This window comes from Aulonocara sp. 'chitande type north' Nkhata Bay, linkage group LG6, assembly GCF_057382095.1.
Source record: "Aulonocara sp. 'chitande type north' Nkhata Bay isolate Kocher_YH1m ecotype deep benthic linkage group LG6, A_spYH_male_GT1.1, whole genome shotgun sequence".
Classification (NCBI taxonomy): Eukaryota; Metazoa; Chordata; class Actinopteri; order Cichliformes; family Cichlidae; genus Aulonocara; species Aulonocara sp. 'chitande type north' Nkhata Bay.
Window position 1 is genome coordinate 4,699,963 of NC_141349.1, and position 17,489 is coordinate 4,717,451.

At 43.5% G+C, this 17,489-nt stretch overlaps 1 protein-coding gene across 2 annotated transcripts; it reads left to right on the forward strand.

Moving 5' to 3' along the window:
* Window positions 1-253: 253 nt before the first annotated feature.
* LOC147327089 (malate dehydrogenase, cytoplasmic-like) lies at window positions 254-16,518 on the forward strand. 2 transcript variants are annotated; one of them, XM_086294694.1, is made up of 9 exons: window positions 254-538; window positions 9,573-9,671; window positions 11,006-11,102; window positions 12,392-12,567; window positions 13,392-13,514; window positions 14,160-14,336; window positions 14,420-14,533; window positions 14,776-14,865; window positions 16,092-16,518. In XM_086294694.1, the coding sequence occupies exons 1-9, from the start codon at window positions 485-487 to the stop codon at window positions 16,212-16,214; spliced, it is 1,053 nt and encodes a 350-aa protein (XP_086150820.1). In that variant the 5' UTR covers window positions 254-484; the 3' UTR covers window positions 16,215-16,518. The 2 variants fall into 2 exon arrangements, with proteins under 2 accessions (XP_086150820.1, XP_086150821.1); XM_086294695.1 differs by lacking the exon at window positions 254-538 and adding an exon at window positions 8,399-8,555.
* The last annotated feature ends 971 nt before the right edge of the window (window positions 16,519-17,489 follow it).

Sequence of the window (17,489 nt, forward strand, 5' to 3'; positions counted from 1 at the left end):
AGTCCTCATGTGACCTGAAAAACATACATTTTGGGTTGGAGCAGCCATGATATCCCGTTCCCCTGCAGTGACGTCACCTACTACAGATATTCTTATTAGAAAAGCACTACTATATTACGCCCATTATGACGATTAATTTACACCTATGGTTGCAGAGGAAAAGCTTTAGCGGTTTGGTCAGAGGCTATTTGCGTCCTCAAAATCTCATTAAGGGACTAGACGGACTGCAGCAATCGTGTGTGTTTGTGTGTTAATGTGTGTGTATAGGTAGAGAGTGGAGGTGTGACTCGGGCATACGAGAAACAAGAAGCCGTGAATGTGACTGCACCGCGGGTACAGTCGCTTTTGGTGTCGCGGTGGGATCCTCGCCTGCCGTATTCTCTTTCTGAGGGTGTCTGTGTGTCTTTCTCTCGTTACTGAGGCGCCATTTCTGCTTCAGAGGACGTCTGTTTTTAGTAGAAGACAACTAAACACCAGCGGCACCATGTTAACGCTGCTGACTTCCATGTATCTGGTGATGCGGACCGTTTCATCGCGGGTGAGTGGAAATCAGCATCAGCAAAGCATAGGATGTTAGTTTTACCACCTTGGGGACGGAGCTGACGACGCGTCCATGAACGCATCATTAAAGTCAAACTTGACCGATGCAAACGGTCACTATTCACTTTAGCTTTCGAACTAATTGATATTAATAATTCATGTCTGCGTTAGACAGGTGCATGCCATTGTCGTTTGTTCTAACTGTTGTAGTAAACCGATGGTTAACTCATACAGCCCTATGTTGTGTTTCACCTGGGCCTTTTGCGTTTAACTACTGGTATGAAACTGGCTACCGGAAAACCTATGCTACATTCATGTGAATGAAGAAACTCAGCAGGTTGCGTCTTTCTCTCACCCCGTTGTCATTGATTTGACAACAGCCGTCGCCTTCACACTTAGCAGCTTTGGTAAAGCTTACACTGACAACCAAACTAAAATAAGCAAACCAACTTCCGCAGGGTTTCTTCAAAATAAAAGAAAAAGCCCCCCGATTTTTGTTTGTTTTTTTAACTCAAGCATGAAGATACACCCTTGGCACGGCAGAAAGTACAATAGTAAATATATTATGATAATGTCCAAATTAAAACTATGATAAAACATGTTGTTGTTTTTTAAGTAAAATTGAAAAGAATAATTACACAGAGTAAACTTAAAACATTTGAATGAATAATAAATCAACACCCTAAACCTTCGCTCTGCATGAAAAATGAACACACAAAAAAATTCCCTGGCTTGCTGGAGTCTCTCCCAGCTCATACAGGAACCCATGTACAGTGCACCTAAGAAAAACACCCTTAAAACTATATAAACAGAATAAAAGGACATAAATCGTGTAACATAGATGTTTTGTCTGCCAATGAAGGCTTAGCAAATATTATACACTTTCCATCCTTTTATTTTGAAGGCCATACACCGGTGGTTGTTCCCGCTGCTTTGATGCAGTACACCACGCTGCAGATTATCAGCACCGCGGTCAGTTCCCGCCCAGCTACCGCCAACACAGACCTGTTTCGGGAAAGTTTAACTGGGCCCACACAAATCCAACATGGCTGAGCTGAATGATATGCAGAAGAATTCTGACTGTAACTGAAAAACTCACTTGGTCCTCTGTTTTTTTTCTCCTAGAACAGACCCTGCATTCCTTCACTTCCCTCCCTTCAGTTATCAGTTGCTAAAATACACTACACAGCCAAAAAATGTGTGATGGCTGAATATGAAAATGTGCCGCTACAGCCTTGACTCTCCCATTCAGGCTTTCTGCATTGTGTTGTAATTCTTTTACAGATTGGATATTTGCAGTCCCTGATTATGATTGACACCCATTTAAAGCCAAAAAAAACCACTCTCTTTAAAAACATACCTTACCACTATATCCTATATTTATCAGTGTAACTATCAGTATAACTGTGGTTAAATATTTTTAAAAGGCTACATTTTGTTGTTAAATTTGGATTTCTTTTATAGGTTAAGCTTCAATGAGCAATGGGAAAGGATGCATAGAGAAAGTACATTAAAAAGAAAGAAGTTTTGGCATCATTGGATAGTTAGAGTGGAAAGAGGGCAGAGGAATGACTTGCGAAAAACAGGGGACTCACAGCTTGAAGTTATTTTATTTTCCCCATGTGAAATGCATTCTAACTGCTAAGCTATCAGGTCACTTCAGCCTCCTGACTCTTGTTTGTGACCTTGGTTGTGCCACAACACAACAGCAGATTAGATAGCTCAGCTCAGTGCAACTTTACCCCCTGCTAGGTTGACTGGCAACTTAACAAGATAGCAGCTGATCATGTTAGCTTCCTGTAGTGCATGAAGTGAACTCACCAAAAGTAACTGTTCACTTTTGGCCCTGACTTGAAAGCAATCAAAATAATTCACACCTTACTGTAAAACTGACTGACTTTTTCAGATTGACTTTTTCTACTATCTACATCAGGGGCGACGTTTTGAGGAAAACATATTGCTGCTTAGAGTTTGAAATGAAATCTTTAGAGTTTTAGATGCTTTAAAGGGGATACAAATCAACTGAAACAAAAGTCTCAAAGGCAAAGACTTGTGGTAAATAAAATAAAGCCTACATGATGTTATAGGGGTCTTGGAGTGGGAAAAAAAAAATCCCAGAGGAAACACTTAACAGGATTTCAGGGATTCTTGAGGAGGTTAGTAAGGGAGCCTCATGAGTTCTGATGAGCCTGAAAAGCCTGGTCTTTTAAAAATACACAGGTTCCAAGTACTTAGATGTAGAATAAATGTGCTTGGTGTGAATAGTCAGAGATGCATTTACTATTTATAATATTGTTGGTAGCCAAAAGGTGTCATCTACTATGCTTCTGACTTACAGAGAGAATGAGAAATACTTTATCTCATAGTTGAAAAATTATTTTGTTTTTATTTTTTATTTTTGTAATTATAAAATAATAATAATAATAATAAGTAAACATGAAATCATTGAAATGACTCCATTATTCATATCCAATTCTGAGCTTGAAAGTACTATAAAAAATTAATTCGGAAGTATAAACCTGTATTACACCAATCCCTGTGCAATAACACCTGCTTGCTGGCCTGATTTGATTTTTATTGTTTTTCAACAAAAATAATAATAATAAAAGAAATGAAAAGACTGATACAAATTTGAATTCTAAAATGCAAACTATAAGAAATTCTGACACCTCACACAGTCGCAAAATGTTCACTCATTAACGGGAAAAGAAAACGGTTTGACATTAATCTATAAACACTTAATGTCATGTAATGCATGATGACCTTCATCTTGAATTTAATGGAAAAAATCATCAAGTCCTTTGAGGAAGTTCCAGAAGTACTTTCCATGGATGATAAGGGTCCAAAAGGCTTGGTTCATGTAAAAGGCTCACTGATACAATGAAGAGATTCTGTACACTTGAGGTTGATCCTGCTACTGCTATCAGCAGTTAAATCATCAATAAACACTAGTGACTCACTTAAACTCTTAACCACACAAGCAATCTCTACCTCCACCATGTTTTAGGACTCTAAGAGCTTTCATCACAAACTCAATGGGTACAACAATAGAGGTCGACTTCAAGCATATAGCACAAGTCACCATCAAGTGTGGGATCTACCAAGGAGATGCGCTGTTCCCACTGCTGTTCTGCATAGGCAACATTGCAGACATCGAAGACAGCTACAAGTACATCAGAATCAGAATCAGAATCAGAATCAGAATGGGTTTATTGCCAGATGTTGAGGTTTACAACATTAGGAATTTGCTGCGGTGCTTCAGTGCAAACAATAAGAATTAAAGTGCTATGTAGAAAGAAAGATATGTGCATGAGATATACATTAGATATATACATGAGAATAAGAATTAAGAGTGCTACGTAGAAGGATATATACATGAGTGCAGGTGGTGATCAGTGCCAGACATGAAATGATGCAGTGACACAGCGTAGGGTCATGTGTGAGTGGCGGGGACAGTCATGTGGTTATTGTTCATGTGTCCAACAGCAGAGGGGAAGAAACTGTTCTTGTGGCGAGAGGTTCTGGTGCGAATGGACCGGAGCCTCCTGCCTGAGGGGAGCAGGTCAAACAGACTGTGTCCAGGGTGGGAAGGGTCAGCTGAGATCCGGGCTGCACGCCGCAGTGTCCTGGAGGTGTACAGGTCCTGCAGAGATGGGAGTCTGCAGCCAATCACCTTCTCAGCAGAGCGCACAACACGCTGCAGTCTCTGTTTGTCCCTGACAGTGGCTCCAGCGTACCACACGGTGATGGAGGAGGTGAGGATGGACTCGATGATTGCGGTGTAGAATTGCATCATCGTCCGTGTTGGCAGGTTGAATTTCTTCAGCTGCCTCAGGAAGTACATCCTCTGCTGGGCTTTCTTGATGACGGAGGTGATGGTGGGCTCCCACTTCAGGTCCTGGGTGATGGTGGTACCCAGGAAGCGGAATGAGTCCACAGAGGTGATGGGGGTGTCAGTCAGGATGATGGGGGGGAGTGGGGCTGTGTGCTTCCTGAAGTCCACAATAATCTCCACTGTCTTCTGGGCATTCAGCACCAGGTTGTTGTGGCTGCACCAGGACACCAGACGTTCAACCTCTCTCCTGTAGGCAGACTCGTCCCCGTCCGAGATGAGTCCAATAACGGTGGTGTCATCTGCAAACTTGATTAGCTTGACAGACTGGTGGGTGGAGGTGCAGCAGTTGGTGTACAGGGAGAAGAGCAGAGGAGAAAGAACACAGCCCTGAGGGGAGCCGGTGCTGATGGTCCGGGAGTCCGAGACATTCTTCCCCAGCCTCACGTGCTGCTTCCTGTCCGTCAGGAAGTCAGTGATCCACCGGCAGATGGGATCAGGCACATTCATCTGGGAAAGCTTGTCTCGGAGATGGTCTGGAAGGATGGTGTTGAAGGCAGAGCTGAAGTCCACAAACAGGATCCTGGCGTAGGTTCCTGGGGAGTCCAGATGCTGCAGGATGAAGTGTAGGGCCATGTTGATGGCGTCGTCTACAGACCTGTTGGCTCTGTATGCAAACTGCAGGGGGTCCAGGAGGGGGGCCGTGAGGGTCCTGAGATGGGAGAGAACTAGGCGCTCAAAAGACTTCATGACCACAGATGTCAGAGCCACGGGTCTGTAGTCATTTAGTCCAGTGATCCTAGGTTTCTTGGGGACAGGGATTATGGTAGAGGACTTGAAGCAGGCAGGCACATGACATGCCTGCAGTGAGGAGTTGAAGATGCCAGAAAACACTGGGGCCAGCTCGTTTGCACAGTGTCTGAGGGTGGCAGGAGACACACCGTCTGGGCCGGGAGCTTTCCGAGCATTCAGATTCTTAAACTGCTTCCTCACATCTGCTTCATGAATATGAAGAGTTGTGGTCGGAGGAGGTGGTGTGAAATCCTCTTTTGTGTGGGGTGAGGGGGCGGGTGTTGTAGGTGAACAGTTTGAAGGTGGTGATGGCTCTGTGGAGGGGGGAGAGGTGGGGGAATGAGTGTCCAAAGTGCCTCTATTGTTGGGGTCGTTGGAGGTGTGAAGGCTGCCTGATGGCTCGTCAAAACGACAGTAGAAGTCGTTAAGGGTGTTGGCCAAGAGCAAGTCGTCAGTGGAGTGGGGGGTTTTAGGCTTGTAGTTTGTAATATTCCTAAAACCTTTCCACACAGAGGCCGAGTCATTCTCTGATATCTGCTGCTGCATCTTCTCAGAGTGCTGATGTTTGGCAATGTCCACTTCCTTAGTGAACTTGTACTTGGCCTCTCTGTAGCAGTCCCTGTCTCCGCTTCTGAACGCCTTACTCTTTTCCAGCCACAGCTTTTTGAGTTTAGGGGTAAACCAGGGTTTGTCATTGTTATAACTCACCCTGGTGCGTGATGGCACAATGCTGTCCTCACAGAAGTGGATATAGGAGGTGACAGTGTCCGTAAACTCGTCCAAGCTGTTAGAAGCAGCCTTCATTGTGTCCCAGTCTGTGGTCTCCAAACACGTGCGAAGCTCCTCCACAGCCTCGTTGCTCCACAGTTTTTTGGTCCTCACGACAGGTTTGGAGAGCTTCAGCCTCTGTCTGTACGCGGGGATTAGGTGGATCATGACGTGATCAGAAAGTCCGAGTGAAGCGCGCGGCACCGCGCGATAGGCCCCGCTGATCGTGCTGTAGCAGTGATCCAATGTCCTCTCCTCTCTGGTCGGGCATTTAATATACTGTTTGTATTTCGGAAGCTCATGGCTCAGATTGGCTTTGTTAAAGTCCCCAAGAGCAATGATGAGAGAGTCCGGGTATGTCCGCTCCGTGTGGAGAATCTGCTCTGCGAGTGCGCACTGAGCTGCTCGCGCATCCGCGTCTGGCGGGATGTAAACAGCGGCCAGGATGAATGAAGCAAACTCCCGCGGAGAATAAAACGGTTTGCAGTGAATGAAAAGATATTCCAGAGAGGGAGAGCAGTGCTGAGCAATCACTGTTACATCTGTGCACCAGCCACTATTGATGTAGAAGCAGACGCCTCCACCTTTGGTTTTACCGGAGAGAGCGGCCTGCCGGTCCGCGCGCAGCAGATGAAAGCCCTCCAGCTTGAGCGCGCAGTCCGGGAATCCCACAGGCAAATGGGAACTACGCAGAGGCCGCTAGGAAAGCCGCAACCACTAAGTTCCTGCAGAGGGTCAGGCAAGCCCTGAGGAGTGAGCTGAAGGAAGAGAACAAGATCTGGGCTATAACACCCACGCCCTGCCCACGATCAGGTACCCTGCTGCAATAATAAGTTGGCCAAAGGAGAAGATAGAAGCCACTGACATCAATACAATGAAGCTCCTGACCATGCATGGAGGGTTTCATCCCAAGTCCAGCACCCTGAAACTGTACGCTTAGCGGAAGGAAGGAGGCCGGGGACTAGTGAGTGTCAGTACCACAGTCGAAGATGAGACAACAAACATCCTCGGTTATATCAGGAAGATGGCCCCAACTAACCAGGTTCAATGAATACCTGAGGCAGCAGCAACCCAAGAAAGCAGAGCAAGAGGAGGAACCATCATGGACGGACAAGCCCTCTGCACGGTATGTACCACTGGCAGATAGAGGAAGTGGCTGACATCTAGAAATCCTACCAGCAGGCTGACAAAGCTGGATTGAAAGACAGCACAGAGGCACTAATCATGGCAGCACAAGAACAAGCTCTAAGTACAAGATCCTTAGAGGCTGGGGTCTATCACAACCAAGCAAGGCCCCAGATGAAGGCTGTGTAAAGATGCTCCAGTACATCACAGCAGAGTGCAAGATTCTAGCAGGCAGGGCATACATGGAACGCCATAACCAAGTGTGTGCCAAGCATGGCCTGGATGTCCGGAGGTCAAAATGGGAGACACCCCCTAGGGTGGTCGAGAATGACCGAGCTAAGGTCCTGTGGGACATCCAGATACAGATGGACATAAATAGTGATGGCTAACCAACCAGATATAGTAGTGGTGGACAAGCACAGGAAGACGGCCGTAGTGATAGACGTAGCAATACCGAATGACAGCAACATCAGGAAGAAGGAACACAAGAAGCTGGAAAAGTACCGAGGGCTCAGAGAAGAGCTCGAGAAGGTGTGGAGGGTGAAGGTAACAGTGGTCCCTGTGGTAATCAGAGCACAAGGTGCAGTGACCCTGAAGCTAGGTGAGTGGCTCCAATAGATCCCAGGAACAACATCTGAGATCTCTGTCCAGAAGAGCGCAGTCCTGGGAACAGCAAAGATACTGTGCAGGACCCTCAAGCTGCCAGCTCTGGTAGAGGACCCAGCTTGAAGAATAAAGACTGCCTGCAGGAGCAAGAGGGGAATTTATGTGTGTGTGTGTGTGTGTGTGTGTGTGTGTGTGTGTGTGTGTGTGTGTGTGTGTGTGTGTGTGTGTGTGTGTGTGTGTGTGTGTGTTTCACCTCAGTTCTGTGAATACTTAATTGACAATTAAAGTGTTCTAAGAATTTTAAGGGAATTCATCCACTTCTTGATATATTTCGGTAGTTTCGGTAGCCAGAAAGGTTTATGGGGTTCCATTCATTGGGTCAGTGTTGAGTCCCCATATTCCCAGTGTTATTATGTTATTCCATTGGTGTTTTCGTTTTTTAGATTGCTCATTCTTAAAACGTTCCATAGAGAGGGCCTTAAACATACTTCTGTAAGTGTAAATAATGCCGTTCTTGAGTTTCAAAGCTGTCATTTTGCGAAACAAATGATGTTCCGCTGCCGACCACAAGATGTCGACAACATACAGTTTATAGATGCTCTGTTAAAAAGGACGCTTTTCAGAAAACCATCCACCATATTCAGCACAAAGGGGCGCGGTTTCACCAGAGTGATGCATTGTGGGAGAATGGGTTCTTTTCTGTATTCTCGGCTGTGTCAAAACATCTGACTTAATATTGAAAAGGACTACAAATCCCATGGTGAGTGTGAAGAGTCGGTTCGCCGCCTGACTTGCAACACAAGGCTAGAGGTGACCCCGCAGTCCAGTCCGACTCTGACAGGGGGAATCAGGCACCGCACAGCAAACCTATCTGCATTCGCTAGTTAAAATGGTAAGCTGGAATATTTTGACCTCGTTGGCTGATAGTAACTATGTAAACTAGACGTCGAATATCATAATACCGTTTCTCTTGGTTAAAAAAACGGTTTATTTAATGATGCACTAATCGTTAACATTGACAAGAAGGCGGCAGAGTAATTGTTTCATCTCACTTCATGCTGATGGTGTTACGAGTTTTTAATAAAGGTTATCTTTGTGTTGTACGAGACCCAAGGGCAAAGCAGACACGCGCAGGCTGTGGCGCAGGAAGGAGATGCGTTATCGAAAATACGGAAGATGTAATACAGCAACGGTCTGTTGCGGGTTAGTGCACCGCTGTACTGTTTAACAGTCGCTGGTTCACTGTACATCAAAACCTCCATTTTAATATGAAGGAGAGGCGGTGGCGTGGCATCGGCCTCAAATTACATCAGCGGCCTTTTCTTTCAATCTGTTGGCGTAACCAATCACAACAGGAGCTCCATCAGATTGAAATCTCTCTTACAAACCGCCCAGTTAGAAATAATGCAAGGCGGGCTCTGAACATACTTGTGTGCAGTTTATTTTGTGTTTAAAATGCACGTTAACCCTGTATGCAATTCGCCCATTTCATTGATTATTTCTCATTAAAGTGAGTGCGAAGTCATACAAGCATGAAAGGAATTCCTTTCATGCTTGTATATACTTAAGTATGTCTGTCCACTGCTTGATGAATTTCATGCATGGACAATGAGACGGAGATACCAAGTGCTCACAGAAAATAAACAATAATTTTGCTCCTCTTGCTATTATGCAAGAATATTAGATCATTCTGTTTGTCCTAATTTTCAAACGGGCTTTGTTGTGAAGTTTTGTCTATGAGGAAGACATCACTGTCCTCAATGTAAAGATTTAGTTTGTTATGCATATGTGCTTTTCAACTAGAAAGAAAAGTCACAGCCAGTGAGCCAACAATGATAGTTACTGCTCCTTCATTTCCTGCCTCAGTTGTTTAACTGGGTCAGTGACGCTAATGTTTTTGTCTACGCAGGCTGAACCAATCCGTGTTCTGGTGACCGGCGCTGCTGGCCAGATTGCCTACTCCCTGCTGTACAGCATCGCCAAGGGAGATGTGTTCGGGAAGGACCAGGTGAGATTCATTCTGAGCTTTGATTACATAATGTTCAGAAGCAGCAGAGTCCCCTTCTCTCAGATCCCGATCTCTGACTGGGACTGTTATATAATGGAATTAGCATGAGTAATGAACATGCCTTGTTAATGGAGTTCTGATCTGTGAGAGAGTGTAGGGAAAAAGGAGAAGTGAACAAAGTTTTCAAATAAAAGGGCTCTTTATGAACAAGTAGTCTCTGTGAGCCTAAAGCTCAGGCTGCTCTAAACGCTCTTTCGCTGACATGGACATCTCATGTACACAGTGCTGCCTGTAAGCACAAAAGCCCCTCCCACTTGCTGTTCACTCTTATGTTTGATGAGTGCAGCCGTTTGAAGAAAGTTGACTTAAAGGGAGTGTGGTCTCTAAGTGGGAGGGGCTAAAACAGCTTGTTTTAGAAGATGAAGCCAATGTAAGAGTATTAAACTCGTAATCATGCAAAGGTATGCTATTAGAATAAAATAACAGAGCTTTAATAACTCATATGGATTTAGGAAGGCATTGGAGAAAAGCATGGGAAAACTCCCACACTTGTGAAGGTTTGGAAGAACAAGTTTTAGGAACAACAGGTTCTACTTTAGTGATTGCATCTGAAACCTGATTCCATGCCAATATTGCAGTTTAAAACATGACCTTAATGAGTCACTCCATGTGGGAGGTGACACCGGGAAATGCATCGAAAGGTCTTTGTACGAGGTGTAGAAAGGAGCTAATCTGTCCCAAATCCTTTCACTTTCATGCTATATTCACCTTAATTACAAAAAATAATAATCTTGCTTCTACTGAAACATGCTGCACTGAGTGTTTTGCACATTTTTCCCGACATTTATAAAATGAGCTCTGCATAACCTTATCAAAGCATTATTAAGTGACTTGAGTTTGCTTGCTTTTGTCTGCCAGGATACTGGACAGCACAGGAAGTTTGGATAACTGACTGATCCTGTCCGTTCAAGATAGCATTTTCACTAGAAAGAGCTTACACGTTAGAGGACATGCTAGAAATAGCCAGTGTTAGCCAGACGAAAGACAAAGTACGAAATAATTCTGTAGATGCCCGGCTGATGTTAACCATGCGATTTCCCCAAGTATCTATCTGTCCCTGGATTTAGCCACTAGCAAAATCTAATTTTAAGCCACATCAGTGTTTTTCGTGGATACACCCTGTTTTGCTTACAAATAAATCAGTCAAAAGTTTTTGGGTTTTTTGTTTGTTTTATATCACTTACAATAAAGTGTTTGGTTTGAACTTGTGTGATGCACATTGAACACCATAATTCAAGTTGTCTTACTGTGATGTCACCATGTTGTGTTCTCAGCCAATCATCTTGATCCTCCTGGACATCCCCCCCATGCTGCCAGTGCTTGATGGAGTCGTCATGGAGCTGCAGGACTGCGCCCTCCCCATTCTGAAGGGTAAGCCCACACCGTGTGTCTGTGCATGGCAAGAATTCATGGTGAATCTTCTCAATCAGTTGGATCTAAACTAGCCTTTTAACTACAAAAATAACTGCTTGTTTATTTTCTGGAATCTTAAAAGGTGTTGCCTGCCTTTTGAAGATGTTGACAAATATTCTGCAGAGCTTTTGCTAATTATTTTGAATCAGAAACCACTCTATTATGTTAGCATGCAATACATTGTTCAAAAGCTGTTTATTGCTCATTTTAAGCTCAAGTGGATAGAAGGATGGAGATTTTAAGAAGTCAGCGGCCAGATGCAGCCACAGACGCTTGTTGTGCTCCATCTGGAATGCAGTACACACTGTGTGTGTGTGTGTGTGTGTGTGTGTGTGTGTGTGTGTGTGTGTGTGTGTGTGTGTGTGCGCCCTTCATAAACTGTGGGCAGAAGCCTTCTCTGTCTACTGCTGCTGCTCTTTGGAGGAGTGTCTAAAGTACAGTTTCTGGTTGGCTGCTGGTTCAGGCACCACAGCAGCCAATCAGAGCAGTGGTGGGACAAATATGAATGGAGTAGAGATGAACCCCGACTGAAGTCCAGGCTGATACCAGCCAGCTTACGTCTAACATCAGACATCAAGCACATCTTATCAGCAAAAGCAGAATCAGCCAAGGCTGCAGATATTCATGTGGACTCAGTCGCTCAGTAACAATGAGCTTTTATTACAGTAAAAATTGTGAGAAGGTTAATGTGACCCTATCGAGGACTATCTTCACTTGGGAAATGATCATTTTTTATAAATTATCACACTGATTTTGCCATTAAAAAATAAATACTACTGTCCAAAGTTTGTACACAACTAAGAACAAAAAAAATCGCATAGTAGGCATGCCAATCAGCTATACCCTACGTATCTTTGAGATGCCAAGCTTCTGTAACTTTCATTAAAGTAGTCGCTATTTTTAGTCAGAACTTACAAAGTTATGCGCAAAGTTACGCTTGCAGGGAGTAACTGGGTACACTGGGTACTGATGCTGGTTTTAAAAATCAGTGTGTGTCTTATCAGTCCATGCATTTACTTTTTCTTATCATTACGTTCCTGCAGGGGCCCCTTTGTTCAGATAGCTCATGGTGCAGAAACACAGAAAGAAAATCTCCTGACAGGATTGTGCTTGGGGTTTGCAGACTAAAACAACTGTGTGCAACTGACAAATAAAGGCTCTCTCTCATCTCGCTCATCAAAATGTTGTCAAAATATTGGAATATTTAAGTCCCAATTGCGACAGCTAACGTGCTTCGTCTCCAACAGAGGTCATCCCCACTGACAAGGTAGAAGTGGCTTTCAAGGACATTGATGCCGCCATTTTGGTGGGTTCAATGCCCAGGAAGGAGGGCATGGAGAGGAAGGACCTGCTCAAGGCCAACGTGGCCATCTTCAAGACGCAAGGAGCTGCTCTGGACAAGTATGCGAAGAAGACTGTCAAGGTGACCCCTCGACTTTCACTATACCCATATTTACGTTCATTCCATTCGCTTTTTTTGGGGGGGGGGAATATTATTATATTAGTATAATATTATTTTCAGATATTTTGTTGAAAATCTGTGACTTAATAAGCCAGTTGCAGCTGATGAACACAGGAAGTGAAAGTGCTTATCCAGAAAACGTCTTTTGCATGTCAAAACCATCTGTTTGTCTGCTGGACGTCACACAGCAGCGTCATGCTGCTGCATAAAAGAACTGCAGGTCTCCAAAGGTTCCAAGTGTGTTTTGTTGAACTTGCATTTTGTACTGTGCCTAATCTTAAAATCTCTAATTCAGTGAGGATTAGTCCCGAGTACTTTATCTTCAAAAATCTTTCTTTTTCATGCCAGAGTTCTGTTTACAAAGGGGAGAAGAATATTTGTGTTTTAAGTCCTTTTTGTCAAGAGAGCTAAATTTATTTGTGTGATTCATTTCTGAGTTTGTTTATGCAACAGAGCGCCGTGGGCCATAACAACCTGCCCTGCTGACTTTTAACAGAGCAGCTACAAACTCAGGTCACTACCAGCGTAGAGCTAAATCGCTAGTGCCGTTCTTTACTGTAAACGTTTACGTTTTTGATTACTCCATTAGTTTAAAAGTTTAAATTTTTTTTTTTTTAATAAATGTGTATTTTCAGGATAACAGAAGATTTGAGCATCTTCTAAATTCTGCTCACCCTGTGACTCTGTTTTGCCAGTTGTTCATTTGTTTTCTGCAGGCAAAGCAAATTCAGGAAATTGTCTCAGACTCTGTGTCTGACAGATATGTTTGGATCTCACCCTGACAGGTTGTGGTGGTTGGAAACCCCGCAAACACCAACTGTCTGATCGCCTCAAAGTCTGCTCCATCCATCCCTAAAGAGAACTTCTCCTGCCTGACCCGACTGGACCACAACAGAGCCTGCTCCCAGGTACATGTGTTTACAATTTACTATTGTTTTGTTTACAATATACATTTGTATAATACAGGACAACCTGCTCACATCTCCAACCAGCTGTTGACCACACATCACTGAGGCAATTAAACACTCATCCTGCTGGGACAGTTTCTGTGAGAAACTCTTAAATCAAGCTGACGAGAGTTGTCATCATGAAATTATTTTGAATTGTGAACTATAGTAATGCATAAAATCCTATCTGACGTGACTGTAGTTCGTCTCTGCCCTAAATATGTCCGGACATGCTTTAAACTTGTTTTGTTTTTTGGAGTAAACCGTATTATAATATTGTGATGTACATTAAGATCTGAAACTGACATTTGTCTTTGCAAAGACAGCTGAACAATATCACGCACAAACAAGGGCCCAGAACGTTTAGTTGCACAAAGTGTTTTTTCAGGTGCTCAAACTTTCCTTTGGTTCGATTCTGTCAGATGGAAAAATACACTTAAGTTCCCCAGTAACAGTTTGTTTGGGGTTTTTTTGCTTATATTGATAAAAGATTTTATATCGAATAACCACTAACTGGAAAACGCACCATTAATTATAGTGTTGACATATCATGGTTACTATTTTAAAATACTACTTCTGTTTTTGTTGTTGTATTCTCTCCTGAAGGTGGCGATGCGCTGTGGCGTGTCCTCTGACCAAGTGAAGAACGTCATCATCTGGGGCAACCACTCCTCCACCCAGTACCCCGATGTCCACCACGCTAAGGTCAACCTCCAGGGAGCCGAGACGGAAGCCTACCAAGCCATCAAGGACGATGCCTGGCTCAGAGGAGACTTCATCTCTGTGAGTTATTGACTCCATGCCAAACATAACAAACAGACAGAAACTTTGTTCTAATGTGAAACCTTCTCCTCTTCATCCTGCAGACAGTGCAGCAGCGTGGTGCTGCTGTCATCAAGGCCAGGAAGCTGTCCAGTGCCATGTCTGCCGCCAAGGCCATCTGTGACCACATGAGGGACATCTGGTTTGGCACCAAGGAGGTCAGTGTGGATACAGAGATTAATCCCAGCTCAATTTTATTTTATTTTTTTAGTGTTTGACAATAATAAGAATCCCGATGGTCAGAAAGGTAAGTCCTCATCTTTAGACCTGTAAGATCACATCAAAAAAGCTTTTTCTTTTCTTTTTTCCAGACAAGTTGCTGAGTTTGTAGTCTTTCTTTATACATTTCTGCTTACATGTTATTGATGCAAACTGATTGAAACTGTTACCTGTCTTCAAGGGTGAATTTGTCTCCATGGGTGTCTATGCTTCTGGAAACTCCTACAACATCCCAGAGGACCTGATCTATTCTTTCCCAGTCCAAATCAAGGTGAATACATGCTGGACCGTAAAATAGGTCCAGATTAGGAAGTAAATGGTAAATGGCCTGTATTTATATAGCGCTTTACTAGTCCTTACGGACCCCAAAGCGCTTTACATATCCAGTCATCCACCCACACATTCACACACTGGTGATGGCAGCTACATTGTAGCCACAGCCACCCTGGGGCGCACTGACAGAGGCGAGGCTGCCGGACACTGGCGCCACCGGGCCCTCTGACCACCACCAGTAGGCAACGGCTGAAGTGTCTCGCTCAAGGACACAACGACCGTCTCGGTCGTTGTGTCCTTGGGCGAGACACTTCAAGCCGGGGCTCGAACCGTCAACCTTCCGATTACAAGGCGAACTCCCAACTCTTGAGCCACGATCGCCCCAAGTGACTGTTCAAAATCTGTCCAGGTTCTTGTGTTGGGCTGGTTTATATACAGGCTACATACATCTGTCTATATAAACAGCTGCTGCAGATCATTCCCACACTCCTGCTGCTTTATGGTCCTTATGTGAAGCTAAATAAACAATGTTAGTGCTTGTAAATCTGTAGCAAACCGATTTGTCTTTTCAACAGCATGTCCACCTGCACTCTTCTGCCTCCATCGGTTCAGAAAATGAACATGGCCCAAACTCTTTAAGGTTGTTGAGGGTGTATTTCTTTTTGCCTGGGCATCAAGCAGTTTGTCAGCGTTAGCAAGCAAGCTGATGTTAGCTGATATCAGCTAAAAAGAAGAAAAAAAACATGCTGTAAATATTAAAGCCTGTCAAACAGCAGAATACTGCAGTGGACATCGACGGAACATTTGTCTCACTGAACGGATCTTTTGGTTTTCGTGATCAAACGTGATTCTGGCTCATGTTACCCAATGCTTAACCAAAATCAGATTAAAGTGGTTGGCTAGCTTGCCTAATTACTTAACAGCTGCAAAATGAACGTGTGCCCCTTATCACATTCATGTAAATTTAGTCGGCATTATAACTGGTACTTGTATATAAAGTGTATATACTCGTCTCCCAGATGATGTATAAGATACATTAGTGTCCAAAACTGTAGGTTAGTCACATGTAAGTCACTTCATGCTTTTAGTCGATGTTTGTCGCACAGTAACAATAACAGTGTAACAACAATGCTCTTTTGCTGACAGCCTTAGTTGAAGATGAGTTTGGACAAAATGCATTAAATCTCATAGCTCGACCATTGACTCTTCTCTCTCTATCCACAGAACAAGACCTGGAAAGTGGTCGATGGCCTTCCCATCAATGACTTCTCCCGAGCCAAGATGGACGCCACAGCGGCAGAGCTGGTGGAGGAGCGAGACACTGCCCTGGATTTCCTCTCCCAGTGACTGTCACGCGTCCAGAATTTAGTTCCCCCAAAGGCGCGCTGCTCTCGGCTCTGAGATTCCACCATAATAAACCGTCCAAGCTGGCGCCCGCGTGTCACCTCTGTGTGTATGTGTTTATGCGTGTGTGTGAGTGAGTGTGTGTCACTTGGCCACTTCAGGTTTTCAGAAAACCTGTTTAATGAACATAGCCTGGCCTCCTACATCTGCAAGACACTGAAAAATGTCTGTGGTGGTAGATAACACGCAGTAGCTGTCCAGAAACTGTAACGGAACATGTCACCAATAAAGCAAGAAACCGACCAAATCAGGCCTCAGTTGTGCTTCTTTCATGTTTAGGAGTCTCAGCAGTGGATACAATACAGGTTTTAAACTTTTCTTTAAAGACTGGGGTTAAACTATCATACCCACCTGGATCTGTTATAATAGATGGTCCACTGTCAGAATACAGTCTGAAAGACACATGAATGCAGTATAGGGGACATTATGTGCAGCACAACCTTTTAAAATATTATTGATATCTTTTCTATATCTCAATCTTGTAAATCAACTTGCAGTGATGTGTGGGAAATGAGCACCAATATTGGAAAGTTTTAGCCAGTGTCTACCTTATATGACACTATGTCATTATAAGGTAGACACTGCATAGTGTGGTGTTTTACCACTCTGAAAACCTCAGAAGGCAGAACAAAGCTCAACCCAGGTGGTGATGATACCTTTACTTTGTGATTTCTATTAAATCCTCCAGACAGTTGCAGTAAAAGCCTATTAGCCACAAGAGGGCAGTATCAATCTGCACATAGACAGCTGAGGATTTTTTTGTGTTGCGTTCAGTTAATAATTTATAATCAGACTCTTCCTGTTTGCAACTAAATTAATAGGTAACTATAGGGTTTCAATTGTATTACCAGTGTTTATATAAATGAAACCTTTTTTTTATCAACAATAGAAGATTTCTTTTTCTTTTTTTAATAGAAATGAATACAATACAAATAAAACCAGAGTAAGATATGTGGAAACAGGAGATCAGTAATGAAGGCTTGTTAACTTCAAAAGAATAAATGGCAGTTATACTAAAGCTGTTTTTGTTTTGTTTTTGTAAAATTAAGCACTGGCCTGCAAAAGACAGAGAGACAGATAAATGGATCAATTTAAATATCCACCAGCTCCTTTTAAAAGCATGCATTCCTCCCGTTATAACCATAAATAAATAATATAAAGAAATGGGGCTAAAACCTGCAGCAAACAGCATAAAAGTTTTAGATGTGACAATTTTGG

What these genes read in the sequence shown, in the direction of transcription:
- LOC147327089 (XM_086294694.1), top strand. Translation starts at nt 485, where the DNA reads ATGTTAACGCTGCTGACTTCCATGTATCTGGTGATGCGGACCGTTTCA. An exon ending in TGCGGACCGTTTCATCGCGG is followed by an intron (nt 539 to 9,572) that starts GTGAGTGGAAAT and finishes TTGTCTACGCAG; the next exon opens with GCTGAACCAATCCGTGTTCT. An exon ending in ATGCGAAGAAGACTGTCAAG is followed by an intron (nt 12,568 to 13,391) that starts GTGACCCCTCGA and finishes TCACCCTGACAG; the next exon opens with GTTGTGGTGGTTGGAAACCC.